Here is a 21,261-nt window from a genome sequence, read left to right on the forward strand (position 1 = left end):
TCTCAGTCCTTATCTTCAAGGCGCACTGTAGCCTGGACCCAGGGTATCTAAAGAGCCTGAAGCCCTGGGATGAAAACCATAGTTGACAGCTCCACTCCCGTGGTCCAGCAGAACTCTCCACCACCAGGGTCAGGTTCATCTGTGCAGGAGACAGAGGTTTCTGGGGCTGGTCCCAGACTGCGCAGTGAACTCCCCCAAGAACTAAGGATCATCCCAAACCTCCCCACCTTCTGCTCCCCATGCAGAGCGTGCTGCTTTGGTCTGCCTCCTCTGACCCCAATACAGCGACCAGGTATGGGTATAAAACAAACCCTAGCATAGTGGAGAGGAGGAGAGAACAAACCACGTGACCGATGTTCATCCCATTGCGTAATGCATGACCAGAAGGTCCTCGGATACTGCAGTGATGGGAGTGAAATAAGAACCTGTAGACTAGAACATGGGAGGACATGCTGGCTCAGGGGATCAGCAGAGGGCCACACAGCCTTTCGCTGCCTTATTGATGGTGGAAATCTGGCTCGGGTCCACAGTGGCCAATAGTCATTAACGTCTGGTGGCTGTTCAGGGGCCTGGGCAAAAGGAGTTGGCTGCATTTAAGTCTTGTTACTTGTACAAAGATCTCTAGCAGAATCATAGACTCATAGAACCCCAGGGTTAGACGGGACTGCAAGGGACATCTAGTCTAACCCCCTGCCAAGATGTAGGATTTGTTGGGTCTAAGCCATCCCAGACAGATGGCCACCCAGCCTCCTTTTGAAAACCTCCAGTGAAGGAGCTTCCACAACTTCCCTGGCAGTCTGTTCCATTGGCTGTTCTTACACTTAGGAAGTGTTTCCTGAGATTTAATCAAAATCCACTCTGCTGGAGTTTGAACCTGTTACCTCTTGTCCTGCCCTCTGTGGCAAGAGAGAACAATTTTTCTCCATCTTTTTTTGGCAGCCTTTCAAGCATTTGAAGACTGTGATCATGTCCCTCCTTAATCTCTTCTTTTCCAAACTAAACATACCCAGGTCCTCCAGCCTTTGCTCATATGACTTGCATTCCATCCCGTTTATCATCTTTGTCACTCGCCTCTGGATCCTTTCCAGTTTCTCTACATGCTTTCTATCCATTAGTGACCAAAATTGGACACAATACTCCAGCTGAGGCCTCACCAGTGCTGAGTAAAACAGTACTATCACCTCCTGTGACTTGCATGCTATGCCTCTGTTAATGCAACCCAAGATTGAACATGCTATTCTTGCAGCAGCATCACATTGTTGACTCATGTTGAAGTTGTGATCCACCATAACTCCCAGATCCTTCTCAGCAGTGCTGCTGCCAAGCCAGTTATCTCCCATTCTGTATTCTCCCCTTGTTGGCAGTCTCATTATAGAGGCCAAGGATGGGTTTTGGACTCCATCCATGGAAACTGAAAGTCTCTCCTTCGCTGGGTCAGGGCTGGGCAGTTTTCAGCACTGCTGGTTGATAGGCAGATACCTAAAGCATGTCCAGGCATTATTAGCATTACATGGATGTGAATAACTAGCAGTGCTGACCGGGGCACTTCCCCACTAACCAAGGGGCTTTGTGCGACTGCCCCTGATTAGAGAGGTTGCTGGGCCCGCTCTTCTCTGGCCCCAGGAGTCTGCCCACCAGCCTGGGGATAAGGGGTATGAAGAGGGCCAGTCTTAGCACAGCTCACACAAGGACCTGTCAGAGGGTGAGGCTCACCTGGCACATCTTCCACATCCTGCAGCGGGAACCTCTGGCACCGGCACGTCACTCTCCTCTGGGGCAGACCCATCAGCAGTAGCGGTGTTGGAAGCTGCTGTGTAGACAAGGCTCAGGCGTTTATAACCATCAAGTTATCTAATCCGATTCTGAGCAGAGTTGGACAATACAGTGGCAAGACAGCCTGAGGCTTTCCTACTCTGTAGCAGCCACCATTGCTCCGACCGGTGGAGATGTAGTGGTGGTGAATTCGTGTGCACAGCCATAGTTGTGTTCACACACACACACACACACAGTCTGAGTCTGTCCACTGGACAGGGGACTCTGTCAACTCATAAGTCCTGCTCTGGTGTTTCAGCTGTATGCTCAGTCCCCTGATGGGACAGCCTTTGGTGTCTAATCCCCAGCAACTGAATAGGAAATTCTAACCAGGTTATTCTTCTGTCGATGGACACAGAGTATGCAATTGCTCTGTCTGTCTTTGAATGTGCCCTTCCCCATAGCATCTAGGGGCCATAATGGGTCCGGCAACGTAAAAATAAAGGGGCACCCCCATGGGGCAAGATCCCTAGCTGATGTAAATCAACAGTCATTGGAGCAAGGCTGATTTACACCTGCTGGGGATCTGGATGCCACTGAACATCCTTGGTGTTCAGCTCAGATACTGGTGGACCACAAACAGAACTCCAGATTCTGCCTGTCCCGTCTGCCCTCTCTTGGGAGCCAGGCAGGGAGCCAGCTGGGAATTTGACACAGCGACAAGGAAAACCAGAAAGCCTATTCCCCCCCATCCTGGCACTTGGTATAAGAGAAATTTCCTCTCCCCATCTTGTGCCTCTGAGAGTGAGGGAAGAGCAATTGCTGCTAACACAGTCCGGGGGATACTTCGCTAAACTGAGAATGGTTTTTACCCTGCTAAGTCCCTGACCTCTGAGAACTGGAATCTTTTGCCTAGAAGCCTTGGAGGGTTTCTCTGCATTCGGCTGGGCCAATGAGAGAATCAATTCCCCCTGGAAACTGATGCTGAGGGCGGCTCCTCTGTGTCAGATTTCCCCTCCCGGCCCTCCCCGTGCTGCAGGGTTTTGTTCTGTTTTTCAGGAGCGCTCTCTCTCTCTCTCTCTGTTTGTTTCTCAAAGAATAAATCAAATGGGGCATCAGCAAGGGACATCAGCCTGCTAATTAAGCTTTGGTGCGTTTGTTAGTGCTGTGTAAACTCTACCCACCCTGGCAGAACTCGGCACTCCACTTCCAGCCAGGGGAATCTTGTCGTGCATCTGCCGTGACAGCACGAACCTTTCCATTGCAGGGAATTTGTCACTTTAGGAGTTGAACTGGTTAAGCAATTACAGTTATTAACATGTTGTAGGTGGAGATTTCCTAGCTCTGCTGAAAGAGGAGTGCTGGGAACACAGGCTGGAGCTCGTACACAACCACCTTTGCCAGTTGCATCTCAATCCTGGCCTGGAGCTCACCTTGCCATTCCAGTCCGGTGGCAGCCCGGTCCTCCTGACCCGCCCTGCCCTCGGATTTCCACTGCCAAGCCTGCGCCCCCTCAGCGTGCACCAGCTTGGTCACTGCACCTCAGCTGTGACCTACCTGAACCTCTGTTCCACTCGCAGGCCTCAACACCACTTCCCTCATTGCACCCCCAGTCCTGACCCACCTGACCTCCAGCACTCACTGCACCTGCTATCAATGCACCTCCATTGTGATCTCTGTCACCCCTCCTATCCCAGACCTGGGCACCACTCCTGGCTTCTGCCTGCACACCAATCCTGACCTGCATTACTCTTCGCTGTTTCACTTGCGAGCAGAGATTGAATTCATAGGAAGAGTGGGGTGTGGTTTTATGGTGTTCATCACTCATGGGGAGGACCCTGGGCCATTGAAGATGCTAGGTGTGTTAAGTACATGTGCCCACTCAACCTCCAGACCCCTCACGTTCAGATTGTCCCGTTAGGTGTCCTGTTCTTGCTGATGAGGCAGTGATCACGGTGGTCTCTAAGCATGGTGATCTGGGATCTCTCCTATGGGAGCGAGAGGAAACCTCATCAAGCTCTACACTAGCATATATCGAAGTCAGGTTCCACTTATGCATTGCACGATGGATGCTCTTTCAGGCCCTACTCCCAGTGCAGAGGATGGCAAAATATCGTTGGGAGCAGGATCAATCATTTGTTGCTCAGTGCACAGGTCGGGCTTCTCTCGCATGCAAAATGCCCACCTCTCCCATCCCCATCCCCACAACACACTGGAGCAGATTGACTTCACTGGAGTGTCACCAGTGTACACCTGCGGCAGATCTGACCCCAAACCTGAAATCTCCCAGTCCCTTTTGCGATATGCAATGTGCCTGATGCTGCGCACAAATCCCTTGGCATTCTGTGACCTGGGGGCCAACAGGAGGACCCCATTTAACAACACAGGAGAGCAAACCCTTCCCTTTCTCCGCTGAGTGTTCCCCACCACTGCACCTCAGCCCTCTCTAAGGAGAGAGAGAGGCAGCTTACCTGGCCTGTTCAGTCTGTGGCTGCTTGCTGAGGCTGCTATCCAGGTCCAAGGCCGAGGGGGATCCCAGTGATACGTGTGCCTGGCAACAGGGTTTAAAGCTCCAGCTTATTTCCCACTGCACAGCTGTCAGATGGCACCAGCTCTCAGTCGCTACTTCCAGGGCTGCAGTCTAGTAGCACTCCTCTGAGCCAGCCTGGCAACCCAAATTCCCCAGGGAGGACATCAGAGCCCCAGGGCAGTGTCTCACTCTCTTCCTCCTCCTCCCCTGACCCCGCAGGGCACTTTGCAGAAGTTTGTCGACGACCTCTTTGAGACGATCTTCAGCACGGCGCACCGCGGCAGCGCCCTGCCCCTGGCCATCAAGTACATGTTTGATTTCCTGGACGAGCAGGCAGATAAGCACAACATCCACGACCCCCACGTGCGGCACACCTGGAAGAGCAACTGGTCAGTGTGATCCCTCCGGCGCGGCCCTGCTCCGGGTCCCAGGCGGAGGGGGAAAGGTTTGGGGTTCTGATGCCCGGGGAGGATGGGCTTGTGGGTAAGGCACTGGCATGGGCTGCAGGACACCTGGGTTCATCTCCCGGCTCTGCCGCAGACTCCCGGTGTCATCTGGGGAAAATTACTTGGGGTGCATCTCTACTGCATTCGGGGGCGGGGGTGTGATTGTAGCCCCAGGAGACGTACGTGAGCTGGTGCGGGCTGGACCCTGGGTAATTACTCATGCACCTAGCTCGTGTTGCCGCAGCTTCATTGCTCCGGTACCTGACTGAGCTGGATGAAAGCTAGCGCAGGTGTTTCTCAAGCTGAGATCACACCCTGTGACGACAGGCTAGACATACCTTTGGTCTCTGTGTCTCCCTCTGTGAAAGGGGTCACGGTAAGTCCCAGGGGTGCTGTGGGGATAGAGCCATTAAGGGCCGTGAGGTGCACAAGTGGTGACAGGGCCACACAAGCACCAAGTGAGGACAGAGCTAGGTAGAGCCTGACTCTGCTCCAACCACTAGACAACGCTTCCCTCCCCACACTTGTTGCCCGTACTGGACTAGAGACAGGGGGCTGAGATCTCGAGAGAGAAGGATCCCTGCTGCTTTTATCCTTTTCGTCTCCCTGTTGCAAAGAGTCCCCTGGGGAATCTTTCCCTCCCTTCTTCTGTGTAAATAGGAGGGACTATAAAAGGCACAGCAGAGGAGAACCACAGGACTCCCAGCTGATGAGTTTTCTCCTTTTACCAGCCATGGTGACTGGCAGGTCGGCACAGTGCCGTGAAATAAAAAAAGAAACCCCATGCATCAAAGAGGCTTTCAGCTAATGAAACATTAGCATATTATTAACATTATCTGTGGTGCTAATCTAAGGCTGATTGCAGCCACTCAGACTAAATGAGCAGGAGGTTTATTTAACAGGGGTAGGGGTGGAGGAAGAAATGATCTCTTCTCAATCAGATTAAATTAACTCCAAGTCACTTCACAGGCCTCATCATTCCCAGCCAGCATTCCCCGCTACCTGTGGCTGGCTGGAGCTTAGCATCAGAGACGTTAGAGATGCCAAAGACCTGTTCCAGGCCACCTTCCCCAGCTCCTCCTCCTCCTGCCTGCTGCTGTTGCAGGTGCTAGCACAGGCCTCTATTCTCCTAGCACTTCCTCAGTTTGAGTTTCAAATATCTCCAGCAACTGGGCTTCGGGTGCTTCCCTTGGGGAGACTGTTTCACTGGAGCCTAATGTGATTGTCTACTGGGATGCTTTTTTCTGACGTTCAGTCCACAAGTTTCCTTGCTCCAGAGGAGTCCGTGGGGAAGATCAGGTGGTGATGTAGCCAAGAAGGATGTATTAACACTGCCTGCTGGTATCTGGAGGGTGTAGACACCAGTGGTAGAGGTGAATTGTTTAGGATGGTATTATGGACACAGGACAACTAGAAGCTGTGACAGAGCGATTCTGGCGGGACCCAACTGAGAGTGCCAAATCAGGACCAATTGCTTAAACTGGGCAGTCACAGCCCTAGGCTGGGGTTTTTCCACCTCTAAGGCAAACCAAACCAGCCAGACAAAAAGGACTTTGGTCTCACCCCACTAGCTAACCACAAGTCACACAAGCAATTTCCTTAGACACTCCAGTCTCCCAGTATCACCACCAGTGCACTCGTCCTGGGGATGAATGGTTATGAAAACCAACACCCCAATAAAAGAAAAAGGTTCCCTCGATCCCAGAGGACCAAGCCCCAGACCCAGGTCAATATACACATCAGATCTTACCCACAAATCACGCTGTTGCCAATCCTTCAGAATCTAAAATCTAAAGGTTTATTTACAAAAGGAAAAAGGTAGAGATGAGAGGTAGAATTGGTTAAATGGAATCAATTACATACAGTAATGGTAAAGTTCTTAGTTCAGGCTTGCAGCAGTGCTGGAGTAAACTGCAGGTTCAGATTAAGTCTCTGGAACATCCCCCGCTGGGATGGGTCAACAGTCCTTCGTGCAGAGCTTCAGTTTGTAGCAAAGTCCTTCCAGAGGTCAGAAGCAGGATTGAAGACCAGATGGAGATGAAGCATCAGCCTTATATAGGCTTTTCCAGGTGTAAGAATCTCTTTGTCTTCACTGTGGAAATTTACAGCAAGATGGAGCCTGGAGTCACATGGGCCAGTCCCTGCATACTTTGCTGAGTCACAAGGCGTGTCTGCCTTCTCTCCATGGGTCCATTGTGTCCTTAATGGTCCTTAATGGGCCATCAAACAGGCTAGGCAGAGCTAACACCAGCTTGTCTGGGAGGCTTCCCCCAGAAGCACAGCACAAACTTGAAATACAGACAGCATAGAGCCAACATTCATAACTTCAACTAAAAATGATACAGACATATAGACAGCATAATTATAATCAGCAACCCAGAACCTGGTCTTAGACACCTTATATGACCCCCTTTACTTAGGATTTGGTGCCACTACAGGACCTTGGTTGCAACCCATGTTCTATATGGTCCCCATTTATATCAATAACGTCACACCCCCAACGCAAAATTGATGCAGGAAGGGATGACAAAACATCGCAGACTGCATCCCAAGAGCCCCCTTTCCTTGGGTCTGTCTCACTACAGCTAGTGTTGGGCTAGAGGCCGTACCAGTGTATAACCGAAATGGTTTATCAAAGTCCTGTTCAATAACATGAATGGATCTCTTTACAAACTTAAGGTATAACTTGGTTAGCTTTTGCAGGATGGTTCCTGTATGTTTCAGGTGATCTTGCCAAGAGCTAAAGAAAACAGCTACTTTATCCATACCAGCTTTGGCCAATGTTTTGAACCCAATTAACATTAAACCAATGTAGATATTGATGTTGTTCATAGTACAGGACTTTTGGCATTTAGCCATGAACGCAATATGGTAGTGTGCCTCAGTTTCCCCTTTCATACAGCACATCAGGTCTGGAATGTATTTTCCCCTGTGAAAAGTTCCAACACTGTTTACAGGCATTAACTGTGAAACATCAGTATAGCAAGGCCCTTTAACATAAAGTGTGTTTTCATGTATTCCTTTCAACATGTTCAAGGGATTTTCCAAAAGATTAGGCACATTATACATTGTTACAGTTAGCATTAGCAATAACAACAAATTGATTGCAAGTGTCCATCTACAAACATGTTTGTCATGCCACACCCTTGGCTCAATACCATTGGAGTTTGGGCCTTTTAGGGTTAACCTGTGGCTTCCCTTTGCAAAATTCAGTCTTCTCTTTCCTTCTTGTCCTGCAGGATTAAACCCTGACTTCTCTTGCTTAACAGAATTCACTGGCTGATGGGGTGGGCCCTCTGTGCTAACAGCTATTAGCAAGTCTTTCTTCTCCCTGCCAGCCAAGTAATTCGCATCAACACAGATACTAGCTTTTAACTTCTTAGCTGCTATGGATTCCAAGGCTGGACTTTGTCTTACAGAGATACCACACAAATCCAAAGAGTCTGAGGGTGAGAGCTGGCTTGCTCTCCCCTGCCTCCTCAAGCATTCAGCCATAAAACTGTTCTGCTTTGAAAAACCAGTAACTGAATCTGTCCTCAGATCCTGAAGCACAGACTGCTCACTTACCGATTCAGCATGGAGACATTCCTGTCCCAACAGCATTGTCTCCCCAACAAGCTGGCTACACACAGCCAGGTGGTTATAGGGCTGCTCAACTTCCTTAACAGCTTCTACTCCACCTGAGACCTTTTCAAAGCTGCCCACACTGGATCTTTCAAAAGGAAAGTCAGTGGATCCATTCACAACAGAAAATTTCTGGCTGTTAGGAACTGAAACTTCCCTGATTAAATCACTTTTACACCCTTCAGTTGCAGTAAACTGCTTGCACAGGCTACCATGAGGATTCCTTTCCCTAGGAGCTTCTCTAAGCAGCAATTCACCCCTCACAGAAATTCTGCCCTTCCCCTCTCCACCTAGGGCTTGCTTTACAGGAACACTTCCCTGAGCAACCACAGCCGCTTTCTGGGTCTCACCTACACTTAGACTCACTTCAGGCCCCACAGGCGGATTTCTACACAATCCCCTTTTAGGCACACCTACAGACTTTCTAGATAACAGGTCAGAAGCAGTCTCCTTCCCTTGGCCATGAACAAGTTCAGGAATCTTTTCCTTCTTGCTACAAGTTGTTAAACTGTCAGTACGTAACACACTTAAATCACTTTCATGCTCTCCTTGTGCCTTGGCTAGGGTATCTCCCTGATCAGACAGAGTTGCTGCACCCTTTTCCAACCACACATTAGCAACTGGCAAACTACAAGCACCAGAATTGTTTGTTCTCTGGGATTTTGCTATGACACTAACTGGATGCAACCTAGTCACAGTGCCATTCTCCCCAGCAGACACAAACTTAGGACTATTCCCTTCCTGGGCTTTAGCTGTATTTACAACCAACTCCGAGACAACTGAATCACCCTCAACCATCACAGGCTGAAAGGCCCCTTCTGTTTGCTCCACAGACACAGAAGAGCCGGAGACACATTCTCCTTCACCAGACACACAGCTTGGGATTTCACTTCCCTTGTCCCAGCACACAGGGCTGTTCACAGACAACTGCTTGGAGACTGGGGTAGCTTCCTTCATAGGCAAGTCAATACTCCTGACAGAGATAGGCACATTCCCTCCACTGTCACATTTCTCCACACAGGAAACAGGTAAGGGATATGGACACTCATTTTCCACTATCCCTCCCTTCCCAAACTGCTGATTAGACAAAGCCATCAGCTCACAAGGCTGCCTAGGCTCCTCCAAACTTTCCCTTCCAGGCACATTGCCTCTCCCAACAGATAAGCTGCTGCTCTTTTCACTACACTGAGCTACTTTTAGCAAATCACAGTTACCCATTTCAGGTTTACTTCTACAAGCTGCACTAGCCACCAATCCATTACCCATTACAAATTTACCCACTCCTTCCTCAGTTAGGGATTTAACCTGAGATACATTTTCCTCCCCAATGAGATCTTTCTGCTCTTGATCTAACTCCAGATTTCCTTCTGAGACATCAGACAGACATTCAGAAACTTCATTCCCAGACACACTGCTTTTTTGCACAGACAAACCTTTGGAGCAACCCTCCTCAGGCAAATCATTGCTCACAATAGACACAGGTTTAAGATTATTCCTCTCCTGTGACTGGCTACCTGGACTGAACAAAGCTTTCACATTTTCCCCAATTAAAAGATCTTTAGGCAATAACTTCCTGACACCAGCTATCACTTCATGCTGAGCCCCATTCCACTCAAGGTGGATTCTGGCTAAAGGCACACGGACAGTAAACTCACAGAGGATCACAACATTCACACTCTGATTTGGTAAATAATCTTCCTCTTTGACCAGATCTGCTTTAACAAGAGTGATGTTAGAAGCCATAATTTGCCCTAAACAGCTTTTACCATTGACTTTTACACTCTCTATGAATTTTCCATTACCATTCCCATCCATAGCACTGGCACAATTTATGGGGCCACCCCCTATTGAACACACAGTAACAGCATTGACATAAAAGGTGGCATTGTTGGGGTACATTTGGTTACCCCCAGACAACTGCTCAGATTTATACAACATACCAACATTGTTACAAACTGGACTTTCAAGAGGATACAGTCTCTGCTGTTCTTCCATTGCTTTTTTGACTTGGATTTGGAGTCTAGCTGTCTCCTGTTGCATTTGTCGAGTTTTCTCCTCAGCAGCCAGCAGCTCCAGACGCCTCTTACGAGCTTTTTCTTCTCTCTTAGCAACTTCTTTCTTTCTCTCCTCAGCCTCTTTCTCCATTCGAATTTCTGCCAGTTCTTGCTCATAATCAAACTGCAGGCTGTCTCTCAAGGCTTGCAGTTTCCTTGCTTTTCCTGATGCTTTCTGTCTCATGGTCACTGATCTTTAACCAAGCAAACTCTCAATCCCAAAGTTAAAATTTGGATAGCGTGGGGTTCTGACCCAAAGCTTAATTGACCTGGTTCTGTGGATCCAAGCACGACTACGCCACTGTGACAGAGCGATTCTGGCGGGACCCAACTGAGAGTGCCAAATCAGGACCAATTGCTTAAACTGGGCAGTCACAGCCCTAGGCTGGGGTTTTTCCACCTCTAAGGCAAACCAAACCAGCCAGACAAAAAGGACTTTGGTCTCACCCCACTAGCTAACCACAAGTCACACAAGCAATTTCCTTAGACACTCCAGTCTCCCAGTATCACCACCAGTGCACTCGTCCTGGGGATGAATGGTTATGAAAACCAACACCCCAATAAAAGAAAAAGGTTCCCTCGATCCCAGAGGACCAAGCCCCAGACCCAGGTCAATATACACATCAGATCTTACCCACAAATCACGCTGTTGCCAATCCTTCAGAATCTAAAATCTAAAGGTTTATTTACAAAAGGAAAAAGGTAGAGATGAGAGGTAGAATTGGTTAAATGGAATCAATTACATACAGTAATGGTAAAGTTCTTAGTTCAGGCTTGCAGCAGTGCTGGAGTAAACTGCAGGTTCAGATTAAGTCTCTGGAACATCCCCCGCTGGGATGGGTCAACAGTCCTTCGTGCAGAGCTTCAGTTTGTAGCAAAGTCCTTCCAGAGGTCAGAAGCAGGATTGAAGACCAGATGGAGATGAAGCATCAGCCTTATATAGGCTTTTCCAGGTGTAAGAATCTCTTTGTCTTCACTGTGGAAATTTACAGCAAGATGGAGCCTGGAGTCACATGGGCCAGTCCCTGCATACTTTGCTGAGTCACAAGGCGTGTCTGCCTTCTCTCCATGGGTCCATTGTGTCCTTAATGGTCCTTAATGGGCCATCAAACAGGCTAGGCAGAGCTAACACCAGCTTGTCTGGGAGGCTTCCCCCAGAAGCACAGCACAAACTTGAAATACAGACAGCATAGAGCCAACATTCATAACTTCAACTAAAAATGATACAGACATATAGACAGCATAATTATAATCAGCAACCCAGAACCTGGTCTTAGACACCTTATATGACCCCCTTTACTTAGGATTTGGTGCCACTACAGGACCTTGGTTGCAACCCATGTTCTATATGGTCCCCATTTATATCAATAACGTCACAGAAGCAATGGGATGAAATTAAGGAAAGGAAAATGTACGTTGGCTGTTAGGAAAAACCCACTGTTGTGAAGATCTGTTAGGGTGGAGTAATCTCCCTCCAGGAAGTGATAGAAGCCCCAGCCCCGGAGACATTTGAAATTGGACTTACCAAAACCCTGGAGATGGAGATCCAGTGGGTGGGCTCTGATAGCAAGGATTCATCTCCCAACTCCTAGTTATAAACACAGAGTTGTGCAACGCCCAGCCTGCTGGAACTGGGGGCTGCCTGAGGATCCAGCTCTGCAGGATGCCACAGGGTGGTTACATGCCATTACGGTATCAACTGGTGCACAGAGTTATAGCTGTGAAGCTAAATCCCAACTCCCCAGTATTATCTGTCCATGTCCACCCCAGGTATTGCTGAGACCGAAAAGCCAGACTGCTCCCCACTTACAAGCATTAATACTACTAAGGCTTTGCACATATATGACCTCTTCTGGCCACATAGGGTGGAGTGATTAGCAGTCAGGTCTCATCCCAACACCCTTGCAAGGCCGGTAAGTATTATCCCCATTTTACAGACATTAATAGGAACCACCGAGAGGGTAAGAGGCCAATTCTGCCAGCCCAGCTAGTTCCATTGATGTCAGTGGGGCTCCTTGCGGAGTAAGCTGCTTCTCAAGGTGAATAAAGGTGTCCGAATCTGGCCCTCCGTGAAAAATCTAAGGATGCCCTGGACCAAAGCCAGCTCTGGAGTCAACTCCCTTGACTTGAGTAGAGTCCCATCAGGAATGAGTTTGAGCCATTGCATAGCAGTTTACAGCCAGAAATCCTGCCTCCCAGTCACATGCTCCAATCCTGTTGTTACTGTAGAGTAGCGAGATCGCCTGTGAAACAACACCCCGACTGAACCATCTTCTTCCACCTCTGCCTTCCTCCCTGCAGTTTGCCACTACGGTTCTGGGTCAACATGATCAAAAACCCCCAGTTCGTATTCGACATCCACAAGAACAGCATCACAGATGCCTGCCTCTCGGTGGTGGCTCAGACCTTCATGGACTCCTGTTCAACCTCGGAGCACCGTCTGGGCAAAGACTCCCCTTCCAACAAGCTTCTGTATGCCAAGGACATCCCCAGCTACAAGAATTGGGTGGAAAGGTGAGTCCTACACCGAGGAGACGGGTTGGCATGAGCCAGAGCTGTACAATGTGGGCCAGCTCTGTGGGCAGAGGCTGCAGCCTGGTGTCCCGTGTGCTGCCGCCGGTAACGGAGCTGCATTAGAAGGCTGCAGCGCTTAGCTATTTAATTTGGTTTAAGACCCGATGGAAAGAACCATCTGGGCCATTTAGCTCGATATGCCTCACGCCAAAGATGGACAGGTCAGTGAGAGGAATATGCTGAGGTTGTTTTCGGATGTCATTTCTCTGGCGGAGAAACTGGTGTGTGGAGTCTGAGGGAGATGGATAGTGTGACTGATCGGGGTTGAGGCCTGCCACCCAGTCTGGGAAGGATGGCTCTGTGTTCTAAGCATTGGGTGTGGAATCTCTACACACTGCAGAGCCACCAGTGCAAATCCTGGTTCAGCTGCCTTGTTTACCTTCTGAAGCTAATAGATTTCCATGCAGGTGACCATGTGTTGGGTCCTTTGGATGAAACCCTGAAGAACAAAGGGACAGGCTACTTTGGAATTAAAGATCTCCAGGCATTCTCTGACAGAGCAGGGGTTTGCCCAAACACCCTAACCATAAACTCCCCCACCTGCATACTCACTGCTGTGCAGTGGACTGTGCACTCTCCCAGTTCCTATCTGCACAGTTCAGTCAGTGCTTTGTGCCCAGTTAATGTAAGATTTTTCTTTTCATCTTAATAATAGAGAGGTAGATCTTATGGGACCAGCTCTGGCAAAGCTTCTATGGACTTCAGTAGGAGTTTGCTTGAGGAAGCTTTGTAGAATTTAATGCATAGTTTGTTTTCCAATGTCCCCATGTTTGGTAGGCAGTACTGACAGGTTTTGGAAATGCACAGCTGGAAAATGCTTGCTGTACACTAAACATGGACCCAAGGTTAACATCAGGGAGTTCATATAAAACTGTGCACAGTTTTAAACAATTATTCAGCTGGCTGGATAGATAGATACTGTCTACAGTTGATCATACACCACACTGGTTTATATGAATTCTTCGTTATTGTAGCTATACCTTTGTATATCACAGTATATTTCTTTTAATGGAGGGGTTAGTCATTCTGATATGTCAGCGAAAGGAGACCATAGCTGGTTAAAGGTTTCTATGCTTTAGTCAGAGTTAAATGAAATCCTTTCTAATGCAGCTACTGTCGGTTACTGATTTTGTCCAGACAATTATTTTTAGCAGCAGTTTAGACACTTCCATTTTTTACGAATGTAGTTTCTTAGCAACCAATCGGGCACTTAGGAGCTACCTTGCTTAATTATGACCTGTTTCTTATACTGTGCCCAAGTTTGCTCATATGTAAAGAGCTTGGGAACAGGCTGTATCTGGACACTGGGAATGAGCTATAGAGATATTTATTTGTGGATTGTGCATTCAGGTCATTCACGACCCAAAGATGTTATGATCTGGTAGCTCTTTGGTGGTTTGTGTGAAATGGGATGTTGGTTTCAATGGACAGATACCTAGCTCACACCCTCCACTGCAACTTGTACAGTCACTCTCATTAGCAGTCAGCTGATAGGTCCAAGGACTGAAAGGGTCATGGTGACCAAAGTCCCTTCCCATCCCTAGAGGTGTCTCTGTCCTTCAGGTTGTGGGGTGAGGGCACTTTGGTGGGAAGGGGGGTATGGAGAGCTTGTCCCAGTGCTGTGCCTCTTCTCTGGATAAATAGATAGCTTCAGTCTCCAGGGCTTTTACCAGCACTGTATTCATTAAAACTGGATCGTGTGCCCATTAAGAGTAGGTGTTACTCTTTCTTGGAAGCTTTCCCAGAACAACTGGATGAGTCTGCATTCATAAATCAGGTGCATCAAAGCTCCCACTGCTAGTTAATATTGCCAGCTTTTATCTGAGACAGACCCGGGAGCTGCTGGGGTGATTTTTAATGGTCTACAAAAACTTTGCAAGGTTCCTTGCTGTTGTATTAGCTGAAGCCCAAAGCAGGTTGTGAGTCTGTGAATATCAATGTCGGTTTTGCCACTCTTGTCTTTTCTGAAATGCAAGTGCCTGGCTCTGAGATGCACAATGCACCTGGAATGAGGATGATTGTTGCTTCCATTTCAGAGAAACCAGCAAGCAGTGCCTAGATCCTAGGGTGATGGGTGTGTTAAGGATGGAAGATAGGACGGATTTGCACCCAACTGCTAATGAATTCCTTGCTACTTTTTTACAGCCAGGTAGGGTGTGAGTTATTCCAGTTAATGCAATAGTCATCGTCAGCTGACAGGATCGTCACTCAAGACAGTTGGGTTTTAAAGACAGGGAGTCACAGCCAGAGAGTTTCTGAGTTGCTAAGGAGTTTGCAAGAAGGAACCTGAAATCAGATGAATTGTCCTGTGTAGGAACATTAGAGCTAAGAGTGATTGTGCACGGGTGCTTGGTGACAATATCTATCTGGAGGAACTCTGGAGCAAAAGCCAGGTATCTGTCCTAGTATGCATCTATCTAAAATTAATGCTAACTTAGCTAGCCCATCCCAGACACCCCCGTGCTCCAAGCCAGCTACTTGTATGTAAGGGTGCTCAAAAGACATCAAAGCAGGGTCAGCAGCCATGGTTACTCCTGGGGTAATTCTGCGTCAAAAAATTACAAACTCCGCGCCAAACAATTAAACATTCTGCATATTTTTATTTGTCAAAACAACACAATATAATCCACCAGTTTCAATTATTGTAGTAATTTATTTCAAAATACCCGTCAGCAAATATGTCTGTAACAATACAGACAGCAAAAAAGATTCAGGAAATGTTTTTTGACAGATTCCTTACCAGGCATATTAATGCAGAACCCTGAGTGATAATTCATTTACACTACAATACAGAACCATATTTCCCACACCCCTCAGAAGCAGTGCAACGGCTTGGGGGAGTCAGGGGCAACGGAGGAGCTGAGGAAGAGGGAAGTAATTGCTGGAAAGGAGCCTGGGAGTGAATTTGGAGGGTTGTTGGGTATGGGTGGGAAAAGTATGGAATAGGTTTTTTGGGACGACGGGGAGGGATTGTTAGGGAGCTTCCTCCATGCAGCCCCTGGCTGACCCCCAGCCTTTCCCATTCAGTCAGGCACATCTGCCTGTGTCCCTCCATCCCCACTCAGACACCCACTCCCCCCATCCCCATGTGGCCCTGCACCCCCTCAGCCAGTCCCCTCCACCTGTCCCCATGTGTCCCTCCACCCCCACTCAGACCCCCCCCTCCCTGTCCCCAGGTGTCCATGCACCCCCCAACCCCATGTATCTCTGTGCTCCCACTCAGCCACTCCCCTTCCCCCATGTGGCCCTGCACCCCCTCCTCCATCCCCATGTGGCCCCGCACCCTATCCCCCTGTGACCCTGTGCCTCTACTCCCATTCAGCTCCAGCCCAGTCTATCCGCACTAGCTCGTATGAACCCGTCTGTGACACACACTCCCAGCAGCCCCATGTGCCTCTCACTGTCTGTCTTCTGACCAGGCCTGACAGGTGCTGTGAAGAAGGCACTGCAGGTTCTTTCTCTTCCCTCTGGTAGCTGGGGCTGGCCGGGAGTGGCTGCTCTGTTCTAGTGCCACAGTGCCCTCTGGTGGGCAAAAGACGGGACTGCAGCAACTTCCCAGCAAAAGCTATTTTCTGCGGAAACAATTAAAAGTATCCATGGTACATGAATTATGCGCATGCACAGTGGCACAGTATTCCCCCAGGAATACATGGTACATGTTTCAAGCAGAACATCCAGCAGCACCAGGTGAAAGTAAGTGCTGGGTATGGATGAGCACCCAGGCAAAATACTACCCATGCAGAGCTTGGGCTGTGGGTGCAGGATGGGGGGGGGGAACAAAAGCAGGTTCAGACCCTGACATATTCCCAGCTTGCTCTTCTGGGTCCATGGTTTAAATGGACTTCTAGGTTTCAGTGCTGCTGGACGTGGAGCTGAGCTCTAACCAGAACCCCGATCTGAACAGCCCTGAGATTTGGAAGAGCTGAGTTCTGGATTCAGTCTCTGTAGCTGAGGCCACCTCTGGGTGAAAACATGCAGCGAAAACTAGCTAGAGCCAGCCAGAGCTTGGGCATCTCTGGCACAAAAGGTGAAGGTAGGAAGGGGCAGGAGAATGAGATGGAGAACACAGGAAGAGACAACCAGGTGTGTGTGTGTGTACCAGCAACACTCAACCGGTGGTTCTAGAGTGACAGGTGGCTTTTCAAGACCCAAGATGTGCCGCTGTTGTCTGATTGGAGCTCTTCCTTGTTCTGCAGCCGGACAGAGGGGAAAGGACAGAGGAGAGAGTGGACCTGTTGCCGATCTCACCTACACTGGTGTAAGGCCATAGGCTTCACTGGAGTCACCCTGGATTTACATCAGCGGAACTGAGATCAGAACCTGTTCAAGTTTGCTTCAGTGCCAATATTGTCCCTTTGAGCCTAGAAATCCTGGGGATTTGGGAGCACTTAACGTAATCCCAGAGCACTGAGAAGGGGAATGTGTTCTGGCTGGGACCGGCTCATTAGCATTCACTAGCGCTGGAAATATGACAAAGGGCTGCGGCTGACCTTTCGTTTCTCTCCACGCTGCCAAATTTATGATAACACTTGTTTGAACTTCATTAACACGGCTTAATTGCATTCGTCACGATCAATAAATCGTTGCTGTACAGAAGCCTGTGGCATGAAGGCAGGAACGCAGGGACCCAAAAGGGGGGACAAAAGACCAAAAGCCACTGTACGTTTCCAGCTTATGCCCATGCATCGCATTAAGCATTTAAGATACAGGTGGTGGCACAAAGAAAAGATCAGGTGCTTCCCTCTCACCCCTGATGCTCTTCCGCAGGCTCTTACTGTGCAGTAGCAGTAACTACTCTGAGTACATGGTGAAGCGACATTTATGAGCTTTATTTTAGACACACTCTTACCCCTTCCAAATTCTGCCATCAAAGAAATTTAAGTCTCAACCTTGGTGGATTGAGTCTGGGGCCAGGAGACAATTTTTCTGCTATGTTTGAAGTGAACTGGACAAGGGGTTCCTGAATTATGATACCCTAAAATCCAGGTGTTCAACAGAGTTTGAAAAGCTGGCTAACCTCTTCTGGCCATTTTACAGCCAGAAAAGAGAGCTGGTTATGAAATGGTCTGACCTTGTGCAACAAAAACTTATTCGCGGAATAAACTCTAATTATAAAAAAATATCGAGACTTTAAATAGTAACATCAGGGTGGTTCACCAACTCCAAGGAGTTCAGAAGAGAGATCAAAGGACTGCTGGAAATTTCAGCTTTCACTTTAAACAACAGTGAGTTTCTAGCCCCTCTGGCACAGAGGAGGCTCAAAATGTAACTGATCACTAGGGAGGGGTCTTGTCAATAGAAATAATAATAATAACCAGCTCTTGTCACCTGTAGAGCTCAAAGGAGGTCAGTATCATTAGTGCCATTGTTACAGATGGGAAAACTGAGGCATGAAGTGGGGAAGTGACTTGCCAAAGATCAACAAGCAGGTGACTAGAACCTATTTCGCCTAAGTTCCAGTCCAGTGCTATACCCACTAGGCCGTGCTGCCTCCAGCAGAAGGCTGGCGTTAATCAGATGAGCTGAGATCCACTTTAAGGAAGCGATGCTCACCAGTTAGAAACTTCTAATCTTTTCATCACAGATCGCAACATGAGAACAGAGAGAGGGAGCCACTTAAAATTAAATCACTCGATTCATCTATTCAGTGGCAGGCTGGAAGGGGTGCATCCCTGTGCTGCCTGTCCTGTCCTTCCTAGCCCCACTTCTTCCCTTTTGCAGACCTCCTCAAATGCTCATTGGCTCTGGACTGTAGGATGCCTGCAGGAAGCGTGTGTGGGCTAGGCTGGGCTGGGCAGAACAGGGAGCTGAGAGGTGCTGGGGGAGCAGTGGAGATGGGAGCATGGGCAGGCGGCTGAGATGGGACAGTGGAAAGGGGAGGCAGACTGTATTTGCAAGGGTACAATATATGGCCCTCAAAGGGTCTTTAATGAGCAGATGTTAGTTCCTTTCCCCTGCCTTGCGGAGGTTGGGGCATTCACTGTAGGATTAGCTGTCTTTACAGCAAGGCTGGCTGAAGACTTACTAGCCTTTGGCACAACAGCCCCACCAGTTCCCCTTGGAGAGGGTAAGGAGCCGAAAAAGCCATAAAATCAAGACACAAGAGGCTGCCTGCAAAGGTAGAACACTAGTTACAAGCCATTAATAGCAGATCTCTTGATCTGAAGAATGGGTGAGTTGAGCTTCATTTGGAGTCAGGGCCATCTGTTCAGCTATAAGACTAAATATTTCATACCCCAATTAGATGCTGAGATTCCTGCCTTGAACCTAGGCTCTCGCTGCAATCAGACCAATTTGGTGTAACAGAGGCTTGTGGGGGTACCCAGCTGAGAGAGCTAATACATAAACTTAAGCAGCTGTGATGCCTACCAGCCGACCAAAACAACCCCTTAGTCCATCTGCATACGATTCAACAGATGAAACAACTTCATGGGCTTGAATTGCTCCAATTTGCTGCTAGTTCATTACCAAGCTTTTCTCCAGACCGTCTCTGATCTACCAGTGCCGGGTCTGTCAGATACCGAACTCCCATTTGCATGCTTCTTCCTTCGCAGCGTGCAGGATTCGGAATGCTATTGCATAACCCTAATTATGTTATTTCTGTAATTGCGTTTGCCGTCTGCAGCACATGGATTTGTTACAGGCTGCTCAGATGCTAAAACGATTATTAATGAGCACGATCCCAAACCAGCAACGACGACAACAAAAAAATCCCAAGCAAGGCGATTAGCTCCACTAGCCAAGCCCAGGGCATCCTGGAAGAGATCAGCGCTAAGGGCCGCACCAGAGTTGGTCTCTTCTCCCTTGATGAGTTAATGAGTGACTGGGTGCAGGCAGTGACAGCATGGCAGGGCACTGCTCTAATTCTGCAGCCTGTGAAACAGGTCCCATAAAACAGGGTTTATGATACCCCATGCACAGTGCATTGCTTTCTGCCACAGGCATAAGCAAAGGGGCCAAGTTTATTCCTCTGACTGATTTGGCTCGTTTTCTTTCAAGAAATAATTAATTGTAAAGCTCATTCTCCTAAGGGGACAGGGAGCATGCAGAAGGGAGGAGAGTAATTTCTTTCCCTTTGCTAAAAATGAGTGAGATGCCCACCAGCAGGTCTGATACACTCCACCCAGCACCGATCAGAAGTGCCCAGTCATACGAGCCAGCCCTGCTTTTGTTCAAGGGGCTAGCTACAATGGTGGGAAATTTCTGAGCTGTACCACAAAGTCAGCTGTTCCTCCAGTTTTACCTCGCCCTTGCTTGGCTGCGTAAGGGCTAAGTGAAAACTGAGTAAAGACTCAGTAAGGACGTGGCCATTTCGCCTACCAGGATTCTCTACTACATGAATTTCTGATGGGCTTGGATACTACATCAATCGGTTCCTAAGGGTATGTCTTCACTACCGGCCAGATCCGCAGACAGCGATGGATCCAGCAGGGATTGATTTATTGTGTCTAGTCTAGACTCAATAAATTGATCCCTGAGCGCTCTGCCCTCGACTCCTGTACTCCCGCTCAGCAAGAGGCGCAGGCAGAGTCGATGGGGGAGCGGCAGCAATCGACTCACCGCGATAAGATGATCTAAGTACGTCGACTTCAGTGACGTTATTCACGTAGCTGAAGTTGAGTAACTCAGATCAATTCCCCACCCCCTAGTGTAGACCAGGGCTAAGAAACATATATGTGCTAAGAACTCACCTAGCTATGGTCGGACTGCGATGGGAGAAAGCGAAACTGGTGGGTTCTATAACGGCCAGCCTAGTTTGGTTGTAGGGTACGTGGTTTAAAAGCCTCTCCAAAAACTGATTTCTCAGTTGAGAAAACTGTTAGGGCCCAGCTGCTGCACTGCCATGGTGATGAGCATGGGTAGATAAGCCAGAGTGTATGCAGGGGTGGACAGAGGAGGGTCTGAGCCATAAGGTGGGAGAGGGTCCATGGACCCACCAAGGTTGGACCCAGGAGGGTGGAAGGCATGGCCAGAGAGTGCTGGAGGTAGCTATGAGGGATGGGGAACAGCAGGTGGAGTTCGCAGGGCAGGCAGCCAGGAGCACTTGGATTGGTCCATTGGGGATGCTTTGTTCAATTGGATTCACACACCCATGTCTAGTTTCATCCACCAAGGACTGCGTCTCCAAATGCCTAAAGCAGGGAAGGGTTCTGCATCCTCTCTCCTCCAGCCTGTCACACCTTCCTGTGGAAGCTACTTGTTCTGCACAGCACCTGTGGGGCGGAGGGGCAGTGTTAACTGAGACGCATCGGCCAAGGAATGATCCAGTGGGTCATACAGG

General features: G+C 48.7%; 1 protein-coding gene across 7 annotated transcripts in view; it reads left to right on the forward strand.

Moving 5' to 3' along the window:
- PLXNA4 (plexin A4) overlaps positions 1-21,261 on the forward strand; it is a 684,054-nt gene that overhangs the window by 642,751 nt on the left and 20,042 nt on the right. For all 7 annotated transcript variants that reach the window (XM_045028652.1, XM_045028642.1, XM_045028659.1 and 4 more), the window contains 2 exons: positions 4,502-4,671; positions 12,708-12,920. In XM_045028652.1, coding sequence (XP_044884587.1) covers positions 4,502-4,671; positions 12,708-12,920 — 383 coding nt within the window. The remainder of the gene's footprint in view (positions 1-4,501; positions 4,672-12,707; positions 12,921-21,261) is intronic.

Source organism: Mauremys mutica, chromosome 1 (genome assembly GCF_020497125.1).
Source record: "Mauremys mutica isolate MM-2020 ecotype Southern chromosome 1, ASM2049712v1, whole genome shotgun sequence".
Classification (NCBI taxonomy): domain Eukaryota; kingdom Metazoa; phylum Chordata; order Testudines; family Geoemydidae; genus Mauremys; species Mauremys mutica.